This window comes from Dysidea avara, chromosome 9, assembly GCF_963678975.1.
Source record: "Dysidea avara chromosome 9, odDysAvar1.4, whole genome shotgun sequence".
NCBI lineage: Eukaryota > Metazoa > Porifera > Demospongiae > Dictyoceratida > Dysideidae > Dysidea > Dysidea avara.
The window spans coordinates 20,987,210-21,010,121 of NC_089280.1; the positions used below are offsets into that span (position 1 = coordinate 20,987,210).

At 36.3% G+C, this 22,912-nt stretch overlaps 1 protein-coding gene across 1 annotated transcript in view; it reads right to left on the reverse strand.

Annotated features, from left to right (window-relative positions):
* LOC136266938 (uncharacterized) overlaps nucleotides 1-20,532 on the reverse strand; it is a 69,592-nt gene extending 49,060 nt beyond the window's left edge. Inside the window, exons 1-30 of the mRNA XM_066061980.1 lie at nucleotides 20,400-20,532; nucleotides 20,235-20,339; nucleotides 15,779-15,907; nucleotides 15,239-15,352; nucleotides 14,054-14,275; nucleotides 13,853-14,002; nucleotides 13,682-13,804; nucleotides 13,494-13,637; nucleotides 13,298-13,444; nucleotides 13,034-13,243; nucleotides 12,827-12,976; nucleotides 12,569-12,778; nucleotides 12,370-12,507; nucleotides 12,219-12,317; nucleotides 12,047-12,163; nucleotides 11,834-11,989; nucleotides 11,641-11,789; nucleotides 11,526-11,584; nucleotides 11,189-11,472; nucleotides 10,960-11,133; nucleotides 10,731-10,904; nucleotides 10,195-10,347; nucleotides 9,936-10,139; nucleotides 8,530-8,667; nucleotides 8,269-8,475; nucleotides 7,406-7,576; nucleotides 7,144-7,293; nucleotides 6,892-7,092; nucleotides 6,704-6,841; nucleotides 6,024-6,227 (exon numbers count right to left, since the gene is read on the reverse strand). Coding sequence (XP_065918052.1) covers nucleotides 6,024-6,227; nucleotides 6,704-6,841; nucleotides 6,892-7,092; nucleotides 7,144-7,293; nucleotides 7,406-7,576; nucleotides 8,269-8,475; nucleotides 8,530-8,667; nucleotides 9,936-10,139; nucleotides 10,195-10,347; nucleotides 10,731-10,904; nucleotides 10,960-11,133; nucleotides 11,189-11,472; nucleotides 11,526-11,584; nucleotides 11,641-11,789; nucleotides 11,834-11,989; nucleotides 12,047-12,163; nucleotides 12,219-12,317; nucleotides 12,370-12,507; nucleotides 12,569-12,778; nucleotides 12,827-12,976; nucleotides 13,034-13,243; nucleotides 13,298-13,444; nucleotides 13,494-13,637; nucleotides 13,682-13,804; nucleotides 13,853-14,002; nucleotides 14,054-14,275; nucleotides 15,239-15,352; nucleotides 15,779-15,907; nucleotides 20,235-20,339; nucleotides 20,400-20,475 — 4,696 coding nt within the window. The 5' untranslated portion in view covers nucleotides 20,476-20,532. The remainder of the gene's footprint in view (nucleotides 1-6,023; nucleotides 6,228-6,703; nucleotides 6,842-6,891; nucleotides 7,093-7,143; nucleotides 7,294-7,405; nucleotides 7,577-8,268; nucleotides 8,476-8,529; nucleotides 8,668-9,935; nucleotides 10,140-10,194; nucleotides 10,348-10,730; nucleotides 10,905-10,959; nucleotides 11,134-11,188; nucleotides 11,473-11,525; nucleotides 11,585-11,640; nucleotides 11,790-11,833; nucleotides 11,990-12,046; nucleotides 12,164-12,218; nucleotides 12,318-12,369; nucleotides 12,508-12,568; nucleotides 12,779-12,826; nucleotides 12,977-13,033; nucleotides 13,244-13,297; nucleotides 13,445-13,493; nucleotides 13,638-13,681; nucleotides 13,805-13,852; nucleotides 14,003-14,053; nucleotides 14,276-15,238; nucleotides 15,353-15,778; nucleotides 15,908-20,234; nucleotides 20,340-20,399) is intronic.
* Nucleotides 20,533-22,912: the final 2,380 nt, after the last annotated feature.

The window sequence follows — 22,912 nt, forward strand, 5'->3', positions numbered from 1 at the left end:
GAGAGTTCAGCTACAAACAAATCTCCCTGTAGAGAGATCAGCTAGAAGAAGTTACCTTGTAGAGAGTTCAGCTTCAAACAAATCACCCTGTAGAAAGATCAGCTAGAAGAGGTCACCTTGTAGAGAGTTCAATTACAAAAAAACCACCATGTAGAGAGCTCAGCTACAAACTAGTGACCTTGTCGAGACATCAGCTAGAAGAAGTTACCTTGTAGAGAGTTCAGCTACAAAGAAACCATTCTTTAAAGAGCTCAGGTGCAAACAAACCACCTGTACAGAATTCAGCTACAAATAAATCACCCTGTAGAAAGATGAGCTAGAAAAAGTTACCTTGTAGAGAGTTCAGTTACAAAGAAACCACCATGTAGAGAATTCAGCTACAAACTAGTGACCCTGTAAAGACATCAGCTAGAAGAAGTTACCTTGAGAGAGTTCAGCTACAAAGAAACCATTATTTAAAGAGCTCAGCTGCAAACAAATCACCTATACAGAATTCAGCTACAAACAAATCACCATGTAGAGAGATCAGCTAGAAGAAGTTAACTTGTAGAGAGTTCAGCTACAAAGAAACCATCATTTAGAGAGTTCAGCTTCAAACAAATCACCTGTAGAGAGTTCAGCTACAAAAAAATCTCCCTGTAGAGAGATCAGCTAGAAGAAGTTACCTTGTAGATCGTTCAGCTACAAACAAATCACCCTGTAGAGAGATCAGCTAGAAGAAGTTACCTTGTAGAGAGTCCAGCAACAAAGAAACCACCATGTAGAGAGTTCAGCAGCAGAGAAATCACCCTGTATAAAATTCTGCCACGAACAAATTGCTCTGTAGAAAGATCAGTTAGAAGAAGTTACCTTGTAGATAGTTCAGCTACAAACAAATCACCATGTAGAGAGATCAGCTAGAAGAAGTTAACTTGTAGAGAGTTCAGCTACAAAGAAACCATCATTTAGAGAGTTCAGCTTCAAACAAATCACCTGTAGAGAGTTCAGCTACAAACAAATCTCCCTGTAGAGAGATCAGCTAGAAGAAGTTACTTTGTAGATAGTTCAGCTACAAACAAATCACCCTGTAGAAAGATCAGTTAGAAGAAGTTACTTTGTAGAGAGTTCAGCTACAAAGAAACCATTCTGTAAAGAGCTCAGCTGCAAACAAATCACCTGTAAAGAATTCAACTACAAACAAATCACCCTGTAGAGAGATCAGCTAGAAGAAGTTACCTTGTAGATAGTTCAGCTACAAAAAATCTCCCTGTAGAGAGATCAGCTAGAAGAAATTACCTTGTAGAGAGTTCAGCTACAAAGAAACTATCACGTAGAGAGTTCAGCTGCAAAGAAATCACCACTGTCCAAATTTCAAGGCAATAGCTCTTTCCAATCTGAAGTTATCAATTGTCAAAGTTGGCAAATTGGATGTGTGTGGAAGACCCCTTTTCGCAAATCCGATCACATATGTATTATATATATAATTTGTACATTTACTGATAAAATATTTAAAGTACATCTACTTCATCTTTTCGTCTTCCTGTAGTAAAGAAAAAAAACATAGGTTAAAAAAGTCCCAAAGCTGGCCATAGGCCGGCTTTGGGGTATACAAATACAAAAAGAAATGAAATCTAATCCAAAACAGCCAAGCTGTAAAAAAAGTGTGCGGCCCTCAGAAAGGCTATGGTGAAAAAAGATGTGAAATCCAAGGTGGCGGCCAAGAAATGGCTGTGATGGTAGGTTAATGGTAAAAATTTTAATAACGACAATTCAGGTGAATTTTTGTGCCGCTTCACAAAATTTACCTGAATTGTCATTATTAAAATTTTTACCATTAACCTACCATCACAGCCATTTCTTGGCCGCCACCTTGGATTTCACATATTTTTCACCATAGCCTTTCTGAGGGCCGCACACTTTTTTTACAGCTTGGCTGTTTTGGATTAGATATTCATTTACATACTGATTTTTAGCTCAGTACATTAAGTGGTCAGCCTTGAAAACAATTTTTATAAACTAGGTCAGCTGTAGATGGACCTGATTTCATTTGGCTAAAACCATGTGTCTGCTGCATGTCTGTGTGTCTGTCCAACACCCACGTGAGCAAACAGGCTTTGAGCTACAGAAATAAATCTTCATTCACTGAATAAAGGTAAAGATTAACTTTCTGTTTTCGTTGCATTTACTTGAAGGGGGTGTGGCTGGTAACTGAAACCAGGTGAAACAATTTAGTAGGGGCTAGCGGGATAGCATCTCTCCTCAAGTTGAAAGGGGGCATATCCCCTTTGTAAGCGAACAAAAATTAAGAGCAGCTATATGAGGCTTTTTGCATACCATAGAGTCAGGTTGTTAAGCGCATGTGTCTATTAAGTGCATATTATTTGCTAAGTGCATGCTCATTTCTTGTCATTAACTATGGCTGATAAATGCACATGGCCAAATGTGAGGTTCAACACACAACAAAGCTACACATGGGAAGAAAAGCTGGAAGTACTGAAAATTTAAAGTCTCCTCAAGCGCTTACGTCTTCCTTGAGTTATCACTTCACTGTGTATACAGCAAATTGGTCTTCTGGGTTACGATATTCTTGTTCATCACAAAGGATTTCACCCAGAAATGGAGTCACACTGACATGGTGACAGACACGAATTACTAACTACTTTATTTATACAACGTAGTGATTTCATGTTATAATTATTTACTAGGCGCATGTACCTAACAGATGGTATGATTTTTTACAAAAGCTTTCTCCAAATTATAAGTGCATGTGCATAACAACTCGACTCTATGGTATAAAACACGATAGACAAACAAATTGATGAATTACAAAATAATTGGTGAATTACAAAATACATTTAATCTTAATGAGCTGCATGTATTGTTACAAAACAAGGTGATAAACAGTGTTGGGCAAGTTACTTTGTAAAAGTAACTAGTTACATATTACATATTACTTGCAACAGAACTATTTAGTTACAGTTACATATTACCCATAAAATAAAGTAACTGTAATAATATTACATATTATATTACTTTGTGTCCACAGCCTTAAGCTGTCACGTGTGAAACTACCACCTTATCACGTGACATGATTGCGCTGTTGGACAATGTACAAATCTTGGTTATAAGTAAGAAGCTAGTGAATAAGCTTCATTCAATAGGCCTCGTTACTCCATTGTGGTTAGGCGTTACTCAGAGGATTACTAACGAGATTAGTAACTTCGTTACTTTTAGTAATAATATTACGTCATATTAGACTCGTTACAGTAATTATATTACTTAGGTAACGCATTACGTTTGTAAGTAAAATATCTTGCGTTATATTACCCGTTTTCATAGCATATTTCGTTATATTACTTTGTTACCACAAAAGTAATAATATTACATAACGCGTTACTTATGTAACGCGTTACTCCCAACACTGGTGATAAATAAATAGCATGCTGTGTGTTGAGTTAATAAATTCAAGGGAGATGGTTTTTACTGGGTGCCTGGTTTTAAGAAATAGCACAGCATCACTTTGTCTTGTTTTTCATATACGAACCTTGATTTCACATCTGTTGCATAAGTTTGAATTTCTTGTCATACCTCCATGGAAATTATTTCACGCCAAAAAAAGTTTGCATTCATTCTGATGGTTAATTCATTTTACAGAGAATTAGTTTTGTACAACTATGACTGGTACTGAAATTAACCTTTGGACCCCTTTGGATGTACGGCATAATCAAATAGTGGGTTTGTGTTTTATTTTGTATAGTATGATAAAGAAAAAAATGAAGAAAAATCTTGGAACTTTGATTGTCACCTCAGTAATGGTTAAAGTAATTTTGGTAAAAAATGGTATGTGGTTTGTTCTACTTGAGGGGCAGCTCCATAGTAAAAATCGTTTCACTAGGATAAAGGAACACAGATATATGAGTGCATGAAAATTGCATTATTGTTGATAATACACTGGTGTGGTACTAATGCTTTGTGGGCCACATGACACACTACTGTGTGTTTGGTCTTCACATATTGAATTTCACTAGACTACCAACCAGTGTTGGGGTAACACATTACTTATATAACACATTACACAAGACGTTACACGTTATTTTTAAGAAATGTGCTATATATAACTCAAGTTTTACTTACAAATGTAATGTGTTACATAACAAAGTTACTGTAACAACTCGAATATTAAATTATAGCTATATCCCACAGTATGAGGGCAATATCGTAGTTATCACCTGAGTCTGAGGTGAAGCCAAGGACGAGGATGATAACTAAGACAATGCTCAAGTATACTGGGATAAAACTAGTTTATATCCCAGTGCAAATCATAGCCAAAAGCCACCAAAAAACTGATTTTAGTGCAGGTATTCTAATTAATTCATTTGTCACGAAGCAACTTGAGTAGCACAAACATACATCACAACCACTCTAAATCACTAAACATTAAGCAAATGTATTAATCTTACCAGTCTGCCTCTCCCTACTCACGTAACATGGCTGGTTGCTAAGCTTACCCCCATGCACTAATCGAAAACCCACACACTGGGTGATAAGTTAGTTATCACCCAGCACAGCACTTTGACACTCTCACGCGCTGGGATATAAGTAATTTTATTACTACAAGTAACAAAGTTACTAATCTTGTTACTAATCTACTCAGTAACACCTAGCCACAACGAAGGAATGAAGAATGAAGCTTACTGACCAGCTACCTCTCTTGAATACATGATTTACACATTGTCCAACAATGTGATCATGTCATGTCATAAGGTGGTAGTTGCACATGTGACAGCTTCAAGTTATGCACAAAAAGTAATATGATAGAATACGTAATGTCATTCTAGTTACTTTATTTTATGGGTAATATGTAACTGTAACTAAATAGTTGCAAATAATAGTAATAAGTAAGTCACTTTTAAAAAGTAGCTACCCCAATACTGCTACCAACATGATAAGCTTGACTGTTCTATTAGAGTATTACACAACATTGAAGTAGGCATGATAAATATTTATTAAGTGCTAAATTTAATCCCTTAGACTATCAGATGCCGGTTGGTTTCACGTTGTGCATCATTATTATCGTTGGAGCACTTTATAATCAATGAAGAAAGGAACAATTTGCTAAAACAGAATATTACTTGTGCATCCCATTTGTATGAAACCATGAACTGCCATATTTATGCAACTCAAGAAACAATACCTTGCAAGACATATTAGCTCTTTAAAGACAGGCACTTGTAAAATTCTAAATTTCTCTTTTTAAAGCTCCTGTAATGGTTAAATAATAATAAGAGGGAAAAACAACGATCTTGAGGTGATATTTGAAAAGAGCATATGTGACCAGATTTTACAAAACCTCCCCATATCACACATCAGATAAAATCAAACTAACACCACCAGTGGATAGCTACACTATCGTACTACTAGTTTTGACCCTCAGTACTACTCAAACTAGTTTTAACAGATATCTTCTCTGAATGGTGTGGAGAGCTTGAACAGCGGTTTCTGGCTTTGTAAAGAGCCTGGATTGGCAAGAGTCAGGGGTTTACTGGTGGATGGCCTGATAATGTTGGCCACAGAAGTTTTTTCTGTTGATTTCACTACAATACAAGAAAGGTAATAAATTGATACATCTTTTGTGTAAACGTTATACACATGCTTGCTATCCTTGGCAAGTTACGCTGACTTGAATTCTTTAAAACCATTTATCTTGAAACTTCTAAAGTGCGATTTGGATCGTTTTTCCAAAATCCAGTCACATAAAATTGAGACCCCAACCTTTTGGTGACTGTCTCTTATATAGTGCAGCACATGTGGATAGTGAATAGTTATTCTTAAATTTTTGCAGTTGTGGCACATTACAAATAAAGGAGGGTTATATACATGCACACATGTGTGTGCTTATTGTTTGTATGCCTAATGATTCTATCCCATTTGGAACCTCATGAAGACCACTGAAACCCTGTGTAGTAGAGAGTCAACACTAACAAGATCTATAGCCATCTGGTCACACTGCTTTTCTACATGGATAGTATATCTTCTCACCATACCATCATTATCAATGATAAAACCAGTTGCTGTTGCTGGATCACCAATCACAATACCAATATCCATGTTCACTTGTAGGGATAGTGAGAAGTTTTCGGTGGGTTCAGTGATATTATCATCGATTATTTGAATATCGGTAAATCTTGTGGTATTTCCACGTGGAATAATAACACTGCTGCTCCTTGAATCAAAATCTATTCCATTTCCTAAGAGAAAACATCAAAGTACAATCTTAATGTCTAATTATATAACTATAGTCTCTAGCTTTGCTCTAATATTCACATAATTAGCAATGACTGATAACATAACATACTGTATTTGATCAGTTAATAGCTGCGGCTATTATAACTTTCAGCAAGGAAAACCCTGCGGCTACTATGAGAAGGTAGCTACTATCCAAGGGCGGCTACTATGAACTTGTGTGGCAGCAGCCTGTGGCATTTATATGGATTCACAAGCGACAGACTCAATAATATCATTCATTTATATTTCCTGGCTTAAAACAACTCCTTTGCCTGGTTGTGCTTCAAACTTGTCTTATCAACACTTGCATTCAGATACAAGCTGCAGCTCTTATCTGAGGGCGACACTTATGACTATAATTCTAGGCTGTAGAGCAGCCACTATCTGGGAGTGGTTATTATACAAACCACAGCAATTAACCGGTGTGCACCTTACATACCATCAGCAGATATTCCAGTCATTGTAACTACCACAGTAATTCTTTGCTGCAATTGTCTACTCAGCTGCACTCCTACTCTAATCGATCCTGCATCCTCTCTTGCACTATATTCTCTTTCAGTAAATGTTACAGTAACCACTATAGAAAAACATACAGTAAAAGTTATTACATTGTTAACAAAGACTTACTGTCTTCACTTAAGATAACAACTTCTGTCATGTTAGGCTGTCCTGTAATTGCTCCATTGCTATCCATTCCAATGCTTAGTGCTACATCGAAAAATTTCAAGGTCTCTAATCTATTATTGTTTGTTATTGTGATTGATGCCATAGCTCTAGTTACTCCAGGATTGATCATGACAGTCACTGGACTAACATCAAAATCACCCTCTGTAAAGATATTGAACTATCACATTGATAACACCTAATGATTTGCTATACCTGTTGCACTAGGAGGTGATCTCACTTGTGGTCTAGCAATAACAGTGACCGGAACACAACTTGGTTGATCAAGAAGTATTGTAATATTAACAGGACCTTCATCTTCATTTACCATATATCTCATACTATCATCCACTGTAACTGTAACTCCTGTATTAAAAGGTATTAGTGACAAGTACATGTTAACATCTCACTAAACACACATTTACATACACAACACATAAACACACACACACACTCATCTATAAACATCACAACTTACTGATACACTCTGGTGGTGATCCAGACCATGATCCATTAGACTGACAAGTTCTGTTCTCTGATCCACACAATACATATCCTTCATTACAACTGTAAGTTGCAACACTCCCTCCATAGGTGGTGGTGAAATCTACTTCTCCATTAGTAATATCCATCAGATCTCCACAATCAACTAAATAATAAACACAAAGAAAAGCAATATGCACACTGTAGTGCATAACTTTACTCACTAATAGCATCAAGAGTTCATAATAGAGAGGCTCTCTCTATTATGAACTCTTGATAGCATGTATAACATGTCTAGTTAGCAAACACAGTGTGGTGCTTGAATAGCAAAATACAAATTGCACGTCAATTGAGGAAGATTAGAATAAGGAAATCAGGAATAACGCACCATGTAAGAACAAAGACAAAACTGGCACACATAACTACTTGCTAACCATGTGAAGATAAAGATTTTGCACTAAGAATGAAACACATAAACTGATCTCACACAAAACAACTACAGGAATAATGGGTGGTAAAAAGAATCAGGAATAATAGGGAAATAAAACCTTAAAATTCTCTAGGAGACGCCTCTCAGACTTTCAGACATCACCAGCATAAAAGACTGAGAAATTCTAATAGAGCACTCACTTACTCTAATAGAGCAGTCACCCAAATGTAAAGTGGCTGCTCTATTAGAGTATCTCAAGATTTATGTTTGCTGGTAATGGCCTTTACAGTTGCATGAAGAAAACAAATGTAATAGCTGTATTTAATGTTTTAGGAATAATAGTGAAGAAAAAAGTTGCTAGAAAGAATAACAGGGAGATTTTCTGTGTCCCTAATTATTAAACACATTGTCACAGAAACACACTATACCATCATCATCCATAATGAATCCAGTAGCTGTAGAGGGATCACCAGGGATCACACCTAACAATTGAAGTGGTATTGAAATTGATAGTGTAAAGTTTTCTGTTGGTTCTGCTATTGGATCATCAGTGATTGGAATATCACTAAATGATGTGATGGCTCCAGGTAGAAAGATGACACTCCTCACATTGGAGTCAAAATCTACTCCATTTCCTGTACAACAATGACACTATGAGAACTAACTGACACAGTTTAAGAGAACTTAACCTTCAGCAGTAATTCCAATCATTTCAACTTGAACAGTAAACATTTGATCAATTACTCTATTTAGTTGAAGTCCAATTCTCACTGATCCTGCTCCTTCACTTATACTGTATTCTCTCTCAGTGAAACTGACAGTAACCACTATTACAATAAGAACACAGTTTATGTAGTAAAAAATACCTATATAAGCTGTGAAAAATGGTTTTAAAAAACAAAAAGATGGAAAAGATGTGATATCAATGGTAATGGCCAAGAATGAATGATCTGCAGTAATTTGTAACATAATGTTTACAAATCTGTAACATCAAGACACACAGTAGTGTGTTAGGCAGCCAAGAAAGCCAGCACACCACACCATGTGTATATTGACAGGAAGAAAGAAAATGCGATCTTCACACATACCGGCCTCTTCTCCAAAGCAGGCCACACAGCAAATTTGTTGAATTTATTTCAGTCATTCACAATATATGGGCTACCATATTGATGTTTTGATTTTTCTTTTCTGTTTCTTGAGGGGTTAACCGAGGCCAAGATTTATATTTTCACACACTTTGCAAAACTTGGTGTAGAACGCAAACGTATAACTCGAATATTAGGTACAGATAAAGAGTGGTTTTCCATGACTATGATAAACATTCATTTATTCACATACAAAAATTAAACTTTTGTCTTTGCTACAGTGTAAACCATAATGAGAATAACTGGTGTGTACATAAGTAGGCCAATCATCATAGCAGTGTCTTTTGATGGTTTGAAAAAACAATAGAGTTATAGCTACAGAGTTATAATGCAAAGAAAGTGTAAAATTGTGGGGTAAAGATACTCTAATAGAACGGTCACTGTGGGGAAAAGCGCACAAAACAAAACTTTCCGGGAGCCTGCACACCTAACATCCAGAACCTTCACCACTGAGTCACCAAACTTCAGCACAATCAAACAGTGGATTTGTGTTTTATAACTATTTTTGTAAAGTGTGCTAAGGAAGACGGAAAAATGAAGAAGACACCTGAAACTTTAAAGACTAATTTTGCTGAAAATTGGTAAGTGTCTTACCCTACTTTAGGGGCAGCTCCATTATAAAAATTGCTTCACTAGGATAAAAAGAACATGAAGATATGTATACATGAAAATTGTATTTAAATTTTCCTCTTGAAAACACGTGTGGTGCACTTGCTTTGTAGGCCAGTCAGCACACTACTGTGTGTTATGCTCATCAAACAATGGACTTTGATAACCTTGACTGTTCTATTAGAGTATTACATGTTATTGAAGTAGGTATGACACATGCTAAATTAATTTCTTAGATTATCAGATGCTAGTTGGTTTCATGCTGTGTGTCACTATTATTGAGGAATAGATTGCACACAGTTATTCAACACATTGCATGGGTATACTGATCAAATACTAACCATCTTCACTAGAAATAGCTACTTGCACTAATTCTGGTTCTCCTATCACAGCACCATCAATGTTTGTTCCTCCAATTTCAAATGCTACATCAAAAAACTCTTCTCCTTCTAATCTGTCATCATCAACTATTTCAATAGACACAGTAGCTCTAGTTTCTCCAGGATTAACCACAACAGTTACTGTCATGTTATCAAAATCATCAACTAGTTATTAAAATAAACTACAATAGCATCAATGTCCATTAATCTGATACATTACCTGTTGCACTAGGAGGTGACCTCACTTGTGGGGTGGCGACAATAGTTATGGGATGACAACTTGGTTGATCAAGTGATAGTGAAATATTAACAGGACCTCTGTTCTCATTAATTTGTATTACCCTTGATCCGTCATTCACAGTGACTATCACTCCTAATAAATCACATACAGATACAACACATGCATACTGTATATACAGTTTACGACAGAAACAGTCTATACGAGCTATATGTTGCACACTCCAAGACATGCATGTGAAATACACATGTTTACTAAATATTCACAAAAGAGAAGAGATTACACAGTAAACACTTTAGGTAATATCTACAAACATAACTAAGTCAGAGAATTGTATATCACTAAGCTACAACTTTTTTTTTTGCAAATACATGAAAGATATCAGTTATGTACATCTGTCATGATATATCACAGCATGGCATGTCGTATAGTACTTAAGAACTCAAGCATTATGCTGTGATAGTATCAGTATCAATGGGCTGGGTTGTTGTGTGCCACATACTGATCAATGTACTTACTGATGCAACTGGGAAGAGAACTACTCCACATTCCATTGGACTGACACATTCTAGATTCCATTCCACAAAGTACAAAGCCTTCATCACATGTGTGTGTCACCACTGAATCATATGTTGTAGATGTAAAATTAGACACTCCATTTAGAAGTCTTCCAGGAGAACCACAATCCACAACTAAAGGATAAAATTACACACACACATACAATTACACTTATGAAATTAATCTCACTTCTGCATTCTGGTACATTGCCAGACCAGAGATTGTCACCAGATGTACATCTTCTTTGGCTTGCTCCAACCAGATCATATCCAAAATCACAACCATAATTTGCAACGCTTCCTTCAACAGTGCTACCAAAACTAACTTGTCCATTTGTAGGTCTTCCAGGGACTCCACAGTCAACTAAGATTACAGTTTATGTAACTTTTGACTGTATTCAGTCATAATTAATGCTCACATTGTCTAGGGCACAGTGATGTTGAAGTTGGTATGCAAATCAATGTGTCTGAAATGAAACGTCGTCCAAAGCCATGTCCTCCAATTTCTCCAGTTAAAATATCAATGACATCTCCCCAAGCAAACAAGAAATATCGACACACATCCAAAGAGAAGTCATTCTCATCTCCAGTGTTTCTGTGACGTGAAAATCTTAGTGTAGTAGTACCATTACTATGTGAAATACTAAAATCCTCAATGTCTTGTTGAGAGTCTTGAAATATTTTTCCCCTTGTTACCGAATACCTTCAAAAATAAAAAAGTACAGTACAAAATATATACACAGAGGAAAGAAATACCTGTCATCAATAAAATAGCTTCCGTTATTGTCAGTAGCCCCAGTTATGATATCAAATTTCTATATACATGAATATGACAATCAATAATTGCCACAATACTTACACAAAGGCTAACCATCATTTGTTTATCTGTGAATCCAATACCAAGCCACTCATCAGAAACATTACCAGTAACAATGAATTCAATTATACTTTCTCGAGCTCTCCATGATGCAGTGTAAAAAACACCCATGGAGAAATACTCAGCATAACCAGAACATAAACCTACAAAAATTCAAATAGATAAGTACACATAATATGTAACATACTTGCAGCACTTTGGCCATTAGTTATACCAGATCCAAATACCAGAACTGGACCGATAATTGTGTATGCTAGTTGAGAGCTATCATCGGTTGATGTAGCTTCAACAGTCAATGTGTAATTTCCTCTATCCAAATCAGAAATAACGTATTGATCATCACCTGCAATGGAAACAACTCAAAATGATATCCACTAAGAGATCTATATGAATAGCTCACATGAGAAATAGTCCCCATCATTTAGCATGCAATTATAAACAGCAGGTTTAGTAGACTGGATATGCAGTGTAATTGTTGAACCATTGATTACTTCAATGTTTGCTTCAACCAACAGAACTACAGACAATAATGGCAACATGTGTGGCATAAAAATGTACACATGAAACCTTACCTTTCTGTTCAATAGCAACAGTTGCTGTATCAGACATAGCCCGAACCTCAATAGTATAAATTCCATATGGTATGTCAGAATACACATGTGGTAGCATACCTGAGATACACATTTCATGTAAATAAATTATAAAAATTGAATATGCACCTACATGATGAAAAATCTTGATCATTTAGTCGACAGTTAAAAGTAGCTGGTGTTCCAGCATTGTAAAAAACATTAATGGTATAGCTAGTCTCATTCTGGTAGCTTGTAGAGTTAGTGGAGACAGTTAAATCAAGGACGTTGGCTATAAAAAAAGTAAAAGATTAGCAACCTTGATAGTTAGACAACATAATATGTATCCTTACAATTGTCATCCATGATGGTAAAATTCATCATAGATACTGCCAATTGAGTACCAATTGCTTGATTATCTTCAGGAAGAATTAGTCTCAAGCAAACCACTTCATTGTCTGCTTCATCATAAATATCTTCTAAAATAGTAATTGTAATCTCTTCAGAAGTATTTTCTGGGCCCAATGTGACTGTTTTTTTAACAGGAATATAATCCAAGTCAGCTATAAAGAATTATTTGATTAAAACAGAAATGCTATTTATTATCTTACGAATAGCGGCAAGACACTCCCCACACATGTAAGTCTCAACGTTTACATCAAAGTTGGTTGTCAGATTGGTTGGCTTAACAGATACAAGCACAGAATAGTTGCCACCTTCAGTGGGATTGGCTGATCCATCTTGCAAGTTCACAAAAACCACTACAAAGAGGATGCAGACTGTTAAACACAACAAACTAGTTTGTCATTGTGATTTACCATCGTCATCCAAGATCGTGACTTGTGCTTCATTATTAAATTCTATATCATTTTTACTTCGGACACTAGATCGAACATTAAATATCAAAACAAATGTTTCATCTGTCTCAAACACATAATCAGGAAATACAGGAATTTCTACTATCTGCACTGAAGCAGACTGAGGTGTGAGGGAAATAGCTTGTTGGGCACTGGGGTAATCTGTACCGGCTACAGTATAAAGACACAAGATACAGTCCACAACAAGCAAAGTATACATCTTACGCTGAGCACTGGTTGGATTTGATGCTCTTGTTCGTATTCGCAGGTCAAAAGGTGCTGAAACTTCACCAAATATTTGGATGGTTACATTAAAAGCAGCATCATCTTCTTTAACAAAGTAATTATCATCTTTGAACTTTACAGTGATAACTAATACAGCAGAATGAACACAGAAGTGATAAACAGCCAGTACACTTACCATCCACTACCAAAAATGTTGCTGTAACCTCTCCGAACACAGTACCATCGAGTAATGCTTGAAATGTTACATTGTGTTCGCCTAAAGCAACACTATCAACTCCACTCAGGGAAAAAGTACAATAACAAGTATTCCCAGTAATGCCTAAATCACATAAATTAATTAAAATCATAACTCAAATCACTCACTATGACACCAATGTGGCACTGGAAGTGGAGCACCATCAAGTAATAGTGTGATATTCAAGTCTGAAGGCTTTTCATTCACAGTAAATGTAAAGGTGTAGTTGTTAGAAGCTATGTTCACATTAGCTGTGTGATATCATTTTAAATAACAAAAAAATTGAAAGAACAACTGACTTTGGATATCTGAAAATGAAACTACTCTATCTGACACACCCACTGTTTTGTTGCTGAGCAGCACTGTTGCTGGGTCACTGGCAATGGCTCTTTCTACCTGGATAAAATGTTGACCACCAGATACTCCTCTAAACTGGTACCCACTAAAACCTACAAGTAGAAATTAACATCAATAACCTTTAAAAAATCATTTGGACCTACAAGGTATGAATTCATTGTTGTCAAGTCTACATCTGAAAGCTGCATCCACAGATGATGTAATATGTACAGTGATAGTAGATCCTAATGGTTCTGCAGTAAAAGAAAAGTCGGACACTTCCAGCTGAACTGAGTTGACACGTTGAGGTTCGGATACACTTGATCCTCGTACAACAATTGAATGCACACCAGATGAAACATTGCTGAACTGAAATCCATCCATACCTGGAATTACACATATCTCATGATGATGTAATCGCATTAGTGACTTGATTTGTAAAAAGGTACCTTTTAAACCTAGACACAAATACCCAGAGCCAGCCACACCTACCTACCTACCTATGTATGTACCTGTTTGTCCGTATGCACCAACATATGCAAAATCATTAAATGGAAAAAGGAGACAGCATGTGGCTAAATGAAGCCTATTTTGACTCTGAGGTGGTTTCTATTCAAAGTACGGGTGTAGTGATACTCTAATAAAACTTTGTAAATAACCTTCCCATAGTTGTATAATGACTAAAACACAATGTAACAGGCCTTGTGGCTACCTTTACTTTAGGATAATAAACTAGACGCTTTTCACTTAGACTAGTGTTAAGTACCTCATACAGGCTCTGCCTTCTGTGCAAACTCTCCAGTACTGAACTGGTGGACTTGATAATAGTACCAGTAATAGTGCATCCCTTCGAGTTGAAGATTCATAAGTGAACAAAAATAAAACTCAGCCTGGAAGGTTTGTGTAGTGCTACTAGTACGTGCATGAAAATAATATTAAGCTTCATTAGAACTGCATAACAACTGAACATAATATGAACTACAATGAATTACTCAATACATTACCTAAAAATAATAATTTTCATGTAACTGCTATATTACAATAACTATAAGTAGCTAATTGCATAGTATGAATACATTAAACATAGTCGATTAATTCTCATTGAGCAACTGGTTTTTAAAAGTTACAGCATTTTGATAACTTAATCACCAGATAGAGTCAACTTTTATAACATTAATTTTTATCATTTAGCATGTAAAACGCATGAAAATGGTACCTTTTCGTAGATCTAATCCTATATTCTCAGGCAAACTCAACATGGTAGGTATCAAACATTGCAACCATACAGTCAATGACTTTAATGAAGCCACTAACTTGTAAAATGCATTTATATGACTTTAGTGACTTACAGAGTATACATGTTCCTATGTCTAACTGGCAGCAGAATACTCCTTCACTAGATGAGTCTATAGCTAGAACGATGTTGTTTCCAACGTATGACGCTGCAACTGCAAATGTAAATCCTGCAAAAAAATAAAAATAAACACTTAATGAGTATATTGTAGCTCTTGAATCAGAAGGGTCAGAAGAAATCACTTTCAAGATGTCTATCACGAATAGTATTAGCAAAAACTCTAACGCACTCTTAAAATTACCCAAAGTGCTTCATGCATGATAGAAAAATCAAATCTTTTCTGTGAACCCTGCTTCTGTTTAAAATTCTTGCATTATTTTTTTTGCTGGCTAAATTATTGGTCATGAGGGAAGAGCATGACTTAATCTATAATTTCTACAAACAAGTCTACTTCACTAGATATAACAAGTTTACTAGATATAACAAGTTTACTAGATATAACAAGTTTACTAGATATAACAAGTTTACTAGATATAACAAGTTTACTAGATATAACAAGGAATTTGATACAATGGTAAAAATAAAGTTAACTCACCAGGTGTAGAAATAGTAAAGTTACTCAAAGGAAGACAGTTAAGTATTTGTGGTGATCCCGCTGGTATGAACTGAATTGAAATGGAATGGATCCCTGCGACTAGGTCACCAAACACATCTCCTGAAATGCCTAAAATAAAAGTAAACAAATTTACCAACTGTACAGTAGCAGTGAAGAGCATCAAATAAATTCACAGTCTATTGCATGGCTTCCATGTCGACAATAGGTGTATAAGTGTGTGCATAAACTACAGTGCTTTAACTGTATCACTAGCATACTTGTACTAGTTTAAAATTTGCAGTCACTTACATAATAACAAATGGAAATCAAGACTCACGGTAGTGAGTCGCATTACCGTGAGTCGCGTGGCCAAGAAACTACAAAGCGCACACCCATATAAAAGACGTGCAGCCACTATTGTGAGTTATTTACGTGTAGGGTCGGTTTTGCAATAATAGCCCTGGATTATGCGACATCCCTCGATAAATTTGTATGGCGTTACGTGATAAAAAATCTTTAGATGTGGTAGTTTTGTGACCTCATTAAAATAAAAATAAGTGTATTTACACATATTTAACTTTTTCTCTTCCTTATGTTACACCTACTGTTGTAAAGGTGGCCAAATTACCAGCCAATTAGAGTTACAAAGAATTAATTTAGGATGTAGCAAGGGTGAATGTATAGAACACAGTTGAATGATTAAAATTCAATGTTGCAAGTCATTAACTGTAGTTAGGTATATCAACTTGAACTTTTATTCTTGGCCGCTTCAGATATCAGCTGTTTTTGTTGCCGGTTACTTTTATTCGCCTGTTTTACAGTCTTGTATGGACTTGGTAAAACTTTGGTAATCATAGTCAGTTGATTCTTGGCCGCTCCAGATATCAGCTCTTTCAGTTACCAGTTAATTTCATGGAGTTTTCTTCTACAGCTGAGCCATTTGTATAATGGGGTTACAGATACTTTCTTGGACACACCTTTTTTTTTACAGCAAAGGTGTTTTTGGGAGGATAGAGGTTTCTAAGACAAAAACTACATCTCAAAAATTAATCTAACAGCTTTAGTAAATTATTGTTGATTCTCTTAAGGTGTCAACTGACAACATGAGCTATTGCAAACAAGATAGAATTACACTTTTAACAGATGTGGTCTGGCCATATACACAGCACTCTCCAATAATCAGTTCCTACCACCCAAGTGTTTCCTCTTTCGTGACTACAATATAGAGCCAAGCATAGCAACAAGAAGTAGAACAATAAAACCAAGTAATGATATAGACACAAACAGTACACAGCAATAACTATCATAACATTTCAAGTGTAGTTGTAAGTTTTGAGCTAGTTGACTTGTATTCTACACAGCAAATGAATTTTTTTACAACTTGGGCAAACATACTTGTTGGGTCAGACTGAATATAACTCCCAACCTATTGGCCACTATAGAGAGGTGGCCTTTCTATACAGGTGGACACTACACTGTATAACTTCTAACTTCTTTTAATCCCATGAATAGCACATCCCTACCCTAACATCCACCACCACATGTAATATGAGTTAGTTTTATACCACTGGAATCATGTGCACCAACAAATGTGATGACTAACATACAGACTAATTCTTGCCTGGTGAGAATTTCATAGCATGCTTTTCCTCTACGTAACTGTGACACTTATGAGCTTAAGATAGTATTATATAGCTACATGTATTCAACAATAAGCTTTGCACATGTGATATGTCATTTCAACATAATCGCATTATTGTTTGAATCATTACAGCACTGAACAACTGCATTTAAACTAATTCACTAGCCATACACCCTTTATATCAATTATGGAATCATTTCCTGAAACACACAAGTGATCTCCCAGTACCTAAGTGATATGTGGACAAATTTTGTTGATAGGACTAATACACACTGTTTCCCCACTCATTATTGATTCTACTTCAACATTTCATCTTGAAGTGAGGTTGTAAATAATAACAACTGATATCTCCAGCCACGTAAAATGTTGTAGTGTCACAACACTTCCTTTGATTGTGGAAATATTACAGAAACCTTAAAAATACTATGATATGAATATATGTAGCTCTTTGCTCAAAAATGCTGAGCCAACTTTATTTGATTGGACATTTCCTAACAGTATTTCTAGTGTGCAAATGTATGACTATCCAGTGTTCATAAACATGCATGTTCTAATATCTGGTTGGTGAAGGATGATAGAGTGGGTGCCAACTGGTTGAATTAACACATGCAATTCTGAGACCACATAAAATCCATATATTTATCACCTATTAAAAGTATCGAGAAATTAAGAGTGCTGTAGCTCAATAAGTAGGGTGGAGGAGGTTGTTTACAAAATGAAAGAGGAATGTAGCCAGACGAATTATGGACCATTCAGCCTCAAAATACTAAAACGAAAGGAAATTTACAGCATAGGCAACGCTATGGAGTTGTACAGCCATATACAGTTATTCCCAGGTTGGCCAGAGGTTGGTCTGAGCTATTCTTGCATGGCCAGACCTCAATTTCAGTGCAGGGGCTTATCAGTTAGAGATTATAAGCACCTGTGCAGAAAAAGGTCCGCATCACCAAGTCATTCCCTGTTCCCTCAACTAGCATGGTGGTATTGGGTGTTGATTCAGCATATGTTATAACTGCTAAATGATATCAGAAGCCCACTTATGTTGATACTTCACAAGGGGCCATCATGAGATGTTGACAAAGGTACTAAGAATGAGTTGCCATGTGAACTGGACTAGATCCTTTTTTTTAGCTAATTTCCAATAGATAGGCGCTGTTGGATCTGGCCATGTGAGACTAGGTCAGAGCTCCATCAAGGTCCCAGACTGCTCATACAGCTCACCATATATATTGGGCTTGGGAAAGGCAGCCAGCAAAAGCAGGCCACTCAAGCTTGGCTGATTTGGACAGTGAAATTTGATAGTGTAGCTTTGTGTTTGTGGTGAAAACCTGATATCATGTGCAATAAGAACAGTTTTCCCAGACCCAGTCACAATCCTTCAGAATCAGGGTCAGTGCTACTGACTCAGATGCCCCACTGACCTGGATAGCAATGGATAGCAATCTGGATCTGACACAGATCAGGCCTGACCCCCACTCCACACACACACACGCACACACACACACACGCACACACACACACACACAAGGCATATTAAAGAAATTTCCAAAAGTGGGTGTAGTTTCATTTATCCATACAGACAGCAACACACCTTGCTAAACAGTGGGTGTGACTGCATGGATGTCTGCAGATAGCTATACGAAAAGTGGTCATGGCTCATGAAAGAAGTTGGGCTGATGAAAGACTAGACTATGTACTCCACATTGTTAGGATTATCACACATGATCCAATCTGGGTCAGAACCAAATACCCCATAAAAAGTGATCCTGTTGACCTGTATGACTGCTCTGAATGCCTTTGTGGGATTAGATAGCACTGGGACACTTTTACAGGCTGACAAAAAGATGTCAAGAGCAGGCACAGCTCAATGTACTTTATTCGTTCTACTGCTGTAATACAAAATCTCACCACAATTATGTTTTCTGATTGGTTTTACTTAATAAGGAATTACTCAACAAATCTACAATTTTATTTACTATTGTAGGCCCTGCATTATCAATGTAGGGAATCTATGATCGTATTGTTACGCCCTCAATCTATTTCTTGGGTTGCCATAAGCAAAGTAGGTAAACAACCACATATGACATAGTTCACTAGTACTGGAAGTCTTTTACAGAGTTTCTCTAAAAGTGATCCATTGCAAAAATAACATCTCCAAACACTGATTTAATTAAATGACATCACAGCTGAATCCATATAAAAGTTATAGCAAACTATTTGCTAACACAAAGCTTAACAGCTGAGGTTGCAGGTTACAGCACCCCCATACACACATACACACACACTTGTGTATGTATGATAGGGCTTCCTTTTCCCACATGACTATCAAATGTGTATATTGTGTGTAGTTAGACTTAAACCAACAGAAGTAGTTCTAAGATAGTCTCACTAGTCTGCTCATTTTTTTATCATTTGTCAAATAAAAAAATACAGGCTGGCAGGTGAGACTAGCTCTGGAATATGTACATAAGAAGACAAAATAACGTATCATCAAGCATCTTATTTATTACTACTATCAGAAAAATAAGCTACCATTAGCTCTGAATGCTGAAAGTTATCAAAACTCTCATCATAAAGTGTGCAAAGTTAATATAAAGCATATTCATTGAGGTCATTAAAAGAAGCCTTAAAGTGTGACCTTGGGCCATTGTGTACATGCACATAGCTGCACTAAGAATAACTAGGGTTTTGACAAGCTGTTTCTAAGTTGTGCCATAGTTATTGTGTGCCATAGTTACGTGTGCACAATAACTATTAGCACTATACAAACTGCTAATGTGTTCGAGAATGCCCACACGTTCACAATCACCTTACATTGTTCAAAGGATCCACCATCCAGGCTGCACTCGAATGTACCGTCTGAGCTAGAGTTTAGCGTAACACTTGCAGCATTTCCTCCGACTGTCACAGAGCAACTTGCTATAAAAGAAGGATTCATGCAGTACGCTGGAGTCATATTAACCACATCAATACAATTACCTGCTGTCTGACCACGTGCAACTCTGAAGGTCTGCCAGCACAGAGACGCTAAGAACAGAAACTTCAGGGTTTCCATGCTTAACGAAAATAGCTGGTCTGCTACAAGGATCACTCATCGAGCTTTTATTTTGACTGAACACGTAACGTCACGATTTGATCACGTGCTAAGCAAAAGAAGCACTAATCGACCCAAGATTCCAATGCGTCAACACTTCCGTCGTGAGATGGTGACAAGTACAGTGTACTGTATGACTGTGTGTGTTACGTTATTGTACACTGTATGTCAGTGCAGGAGTAATGAACTTCTGGTCAGTGAGTATTCGGTTGTAATATTCGCGCACCGTGCGCCCCCTGCCCCTGTGATTTTGTTCTCGACTTTGTTAGCCGCACTGTTGTTATAAGCAGTTTTACTACACGTACTCTTAGCTATACATACAGTATAATATATGTGCATAGTCTACTGACGAACAGTCAACAGATAAGTGCAAAGCTCGTAGCTAGCTACAAACGTATTTCTACATAATCCATAATTTTATCACCTCTAAGGGCTCTTGCTTCATGTGATTCAGTGACAGTTTTACAGATTAGTCTCTGTCAATGAGCATTTATTTTTACGTTATGAAATAGACTAGCTATACTTACATGGGATTTTTGAACTCACACAATCATGTACTACCACAAAAGGTGCACTTTAGCACTAACGTATTATCATGATAGCAAGTTTCATTGTGATTTCAATGATTATTTAATTACAAGCCACTGCTGAACTGAAGTATCTCAGACACTACAAACCTAAGCACCATCTCTTAGACAGAGCATTTTGGTTTGACTGTGCTAGATTTTTGGCTTGCATTAATTTTTGTTTTAACCACTCTACACCTACATAGTCTTGTAGTACTACTTACAGCACCAAACAAAATTTGATACTTTGTGCATCCAATCATGCAATACAAAGTGTTTCTTACTTAGTAAAGTACAATTGTGTTTACTATAGGTAGCGCTATCTATTCTCAAAACCCAAAGCAACATGATATTTCTTATTAGTGAATACTATCCCACATTGGGGAGCTATGTAATCATAAACTTTTAATGTACTATTGTGCATACATGTTTACTGCAACAGTGGTATCAAAGTATTTCACTAGTGTAAGATCATAACAATATTCATATCACCTGGGGAATACCAGCACTACATGTTTTCCCATACTAATAATAATGTTCAAGAAGTATAGCAGTGTTTTTGTACTACATAAAATGTTGTCACGCACGTCACAACCTGGGTAACATGGGCAAGAAAGAAGGAGGGGAGCTCAGCATCATATATCTTCACTAGTATAACAATATCTGGCTCATGTACTGGTATACTTGCACCTTCTAATGTAAACCATAAGTCATGTGGACATTAATTATTATTGAAAAATGGTAATGTGGCAAGTCTTAGGAATCTGTCTTACGTACCTTTTTAATTGAACTTTTGGCCACACGAACATGCTTTCCGAGAACACCAAAATTTACAACTTTATATGCCTGCGTATCTTCATGGTAAATCCTTCATATGTGTATGGGATATTGTCTAACTTGGATTAAGACATCTTAATTATCTTTAAACAATGAGTCGACTATCAGGTGTTATCACAAAATAGTTCTGTTATTTTGAAAGCACTTAAGATAGTAGGCATAGTTTAAATAAACTAAGTTCAACAAATAGTTGATTATTTAATGCTGAAGTCAGCAGAATGCAATGCATTTTAGTAAAACCTGCATGATTATTTTTTCAGCCACAAGACAATGAGAATTTTGCACAGTAAAAGGCACTGGCCGCTTTGTTGCTAGGTAGCAGGGAAAGCATAGGCTTTTGGCTTATTGTTATTTGTTAACTAGAACAATAAGCATAGCATGTCAGATGGTGTATCCAAAAGTGTCATTTGAGGTTTTTGAAGTATTCATTGCTTTGACCTGTGAACTGTAAGACATGTTTATCTGACCTGCTATAAGGCCTGTTTATTGTATTAGATTTTTCCTCATTTAAATCAGTTTTGTATTCCTCACTGTCTTGGTATTGTGGGTATTCTAGATCTGATATGCTCTAACAGAACATTCAGAGTATTGTAAAGAAAAGACTATATAGTACAATGTAGTGGTCATGCTTCTTAAATTACTTTTAGATTGATCATGTTAAATGCTTCCTAAAAATAATTATTGTTTTAGCAAATTCAACTTCTACTATTTGCTTCTGAATAAGAATATTCAATTGTGAAACATAATTGTTAGTGAAATTTACTCACAGCTATAGACCATACGATCAGTCCCCGGCAGAGCGGAACTCCTAAATGTAATCTGCTGGAAAGGAGTGGCCCTTGCATGTGTAAAGCAGCTGTTCTTCTACTTTAAAGTTGGAAATCGGTCAGGAATTTTTCTAGAACTGTCCCTGCTATCCAGTCATTTTATTAGTAATTGAGACATATTTCCCAACTTGGTTTTTGACTACTTTAATTGTGTTCTCAAGCTTTGTC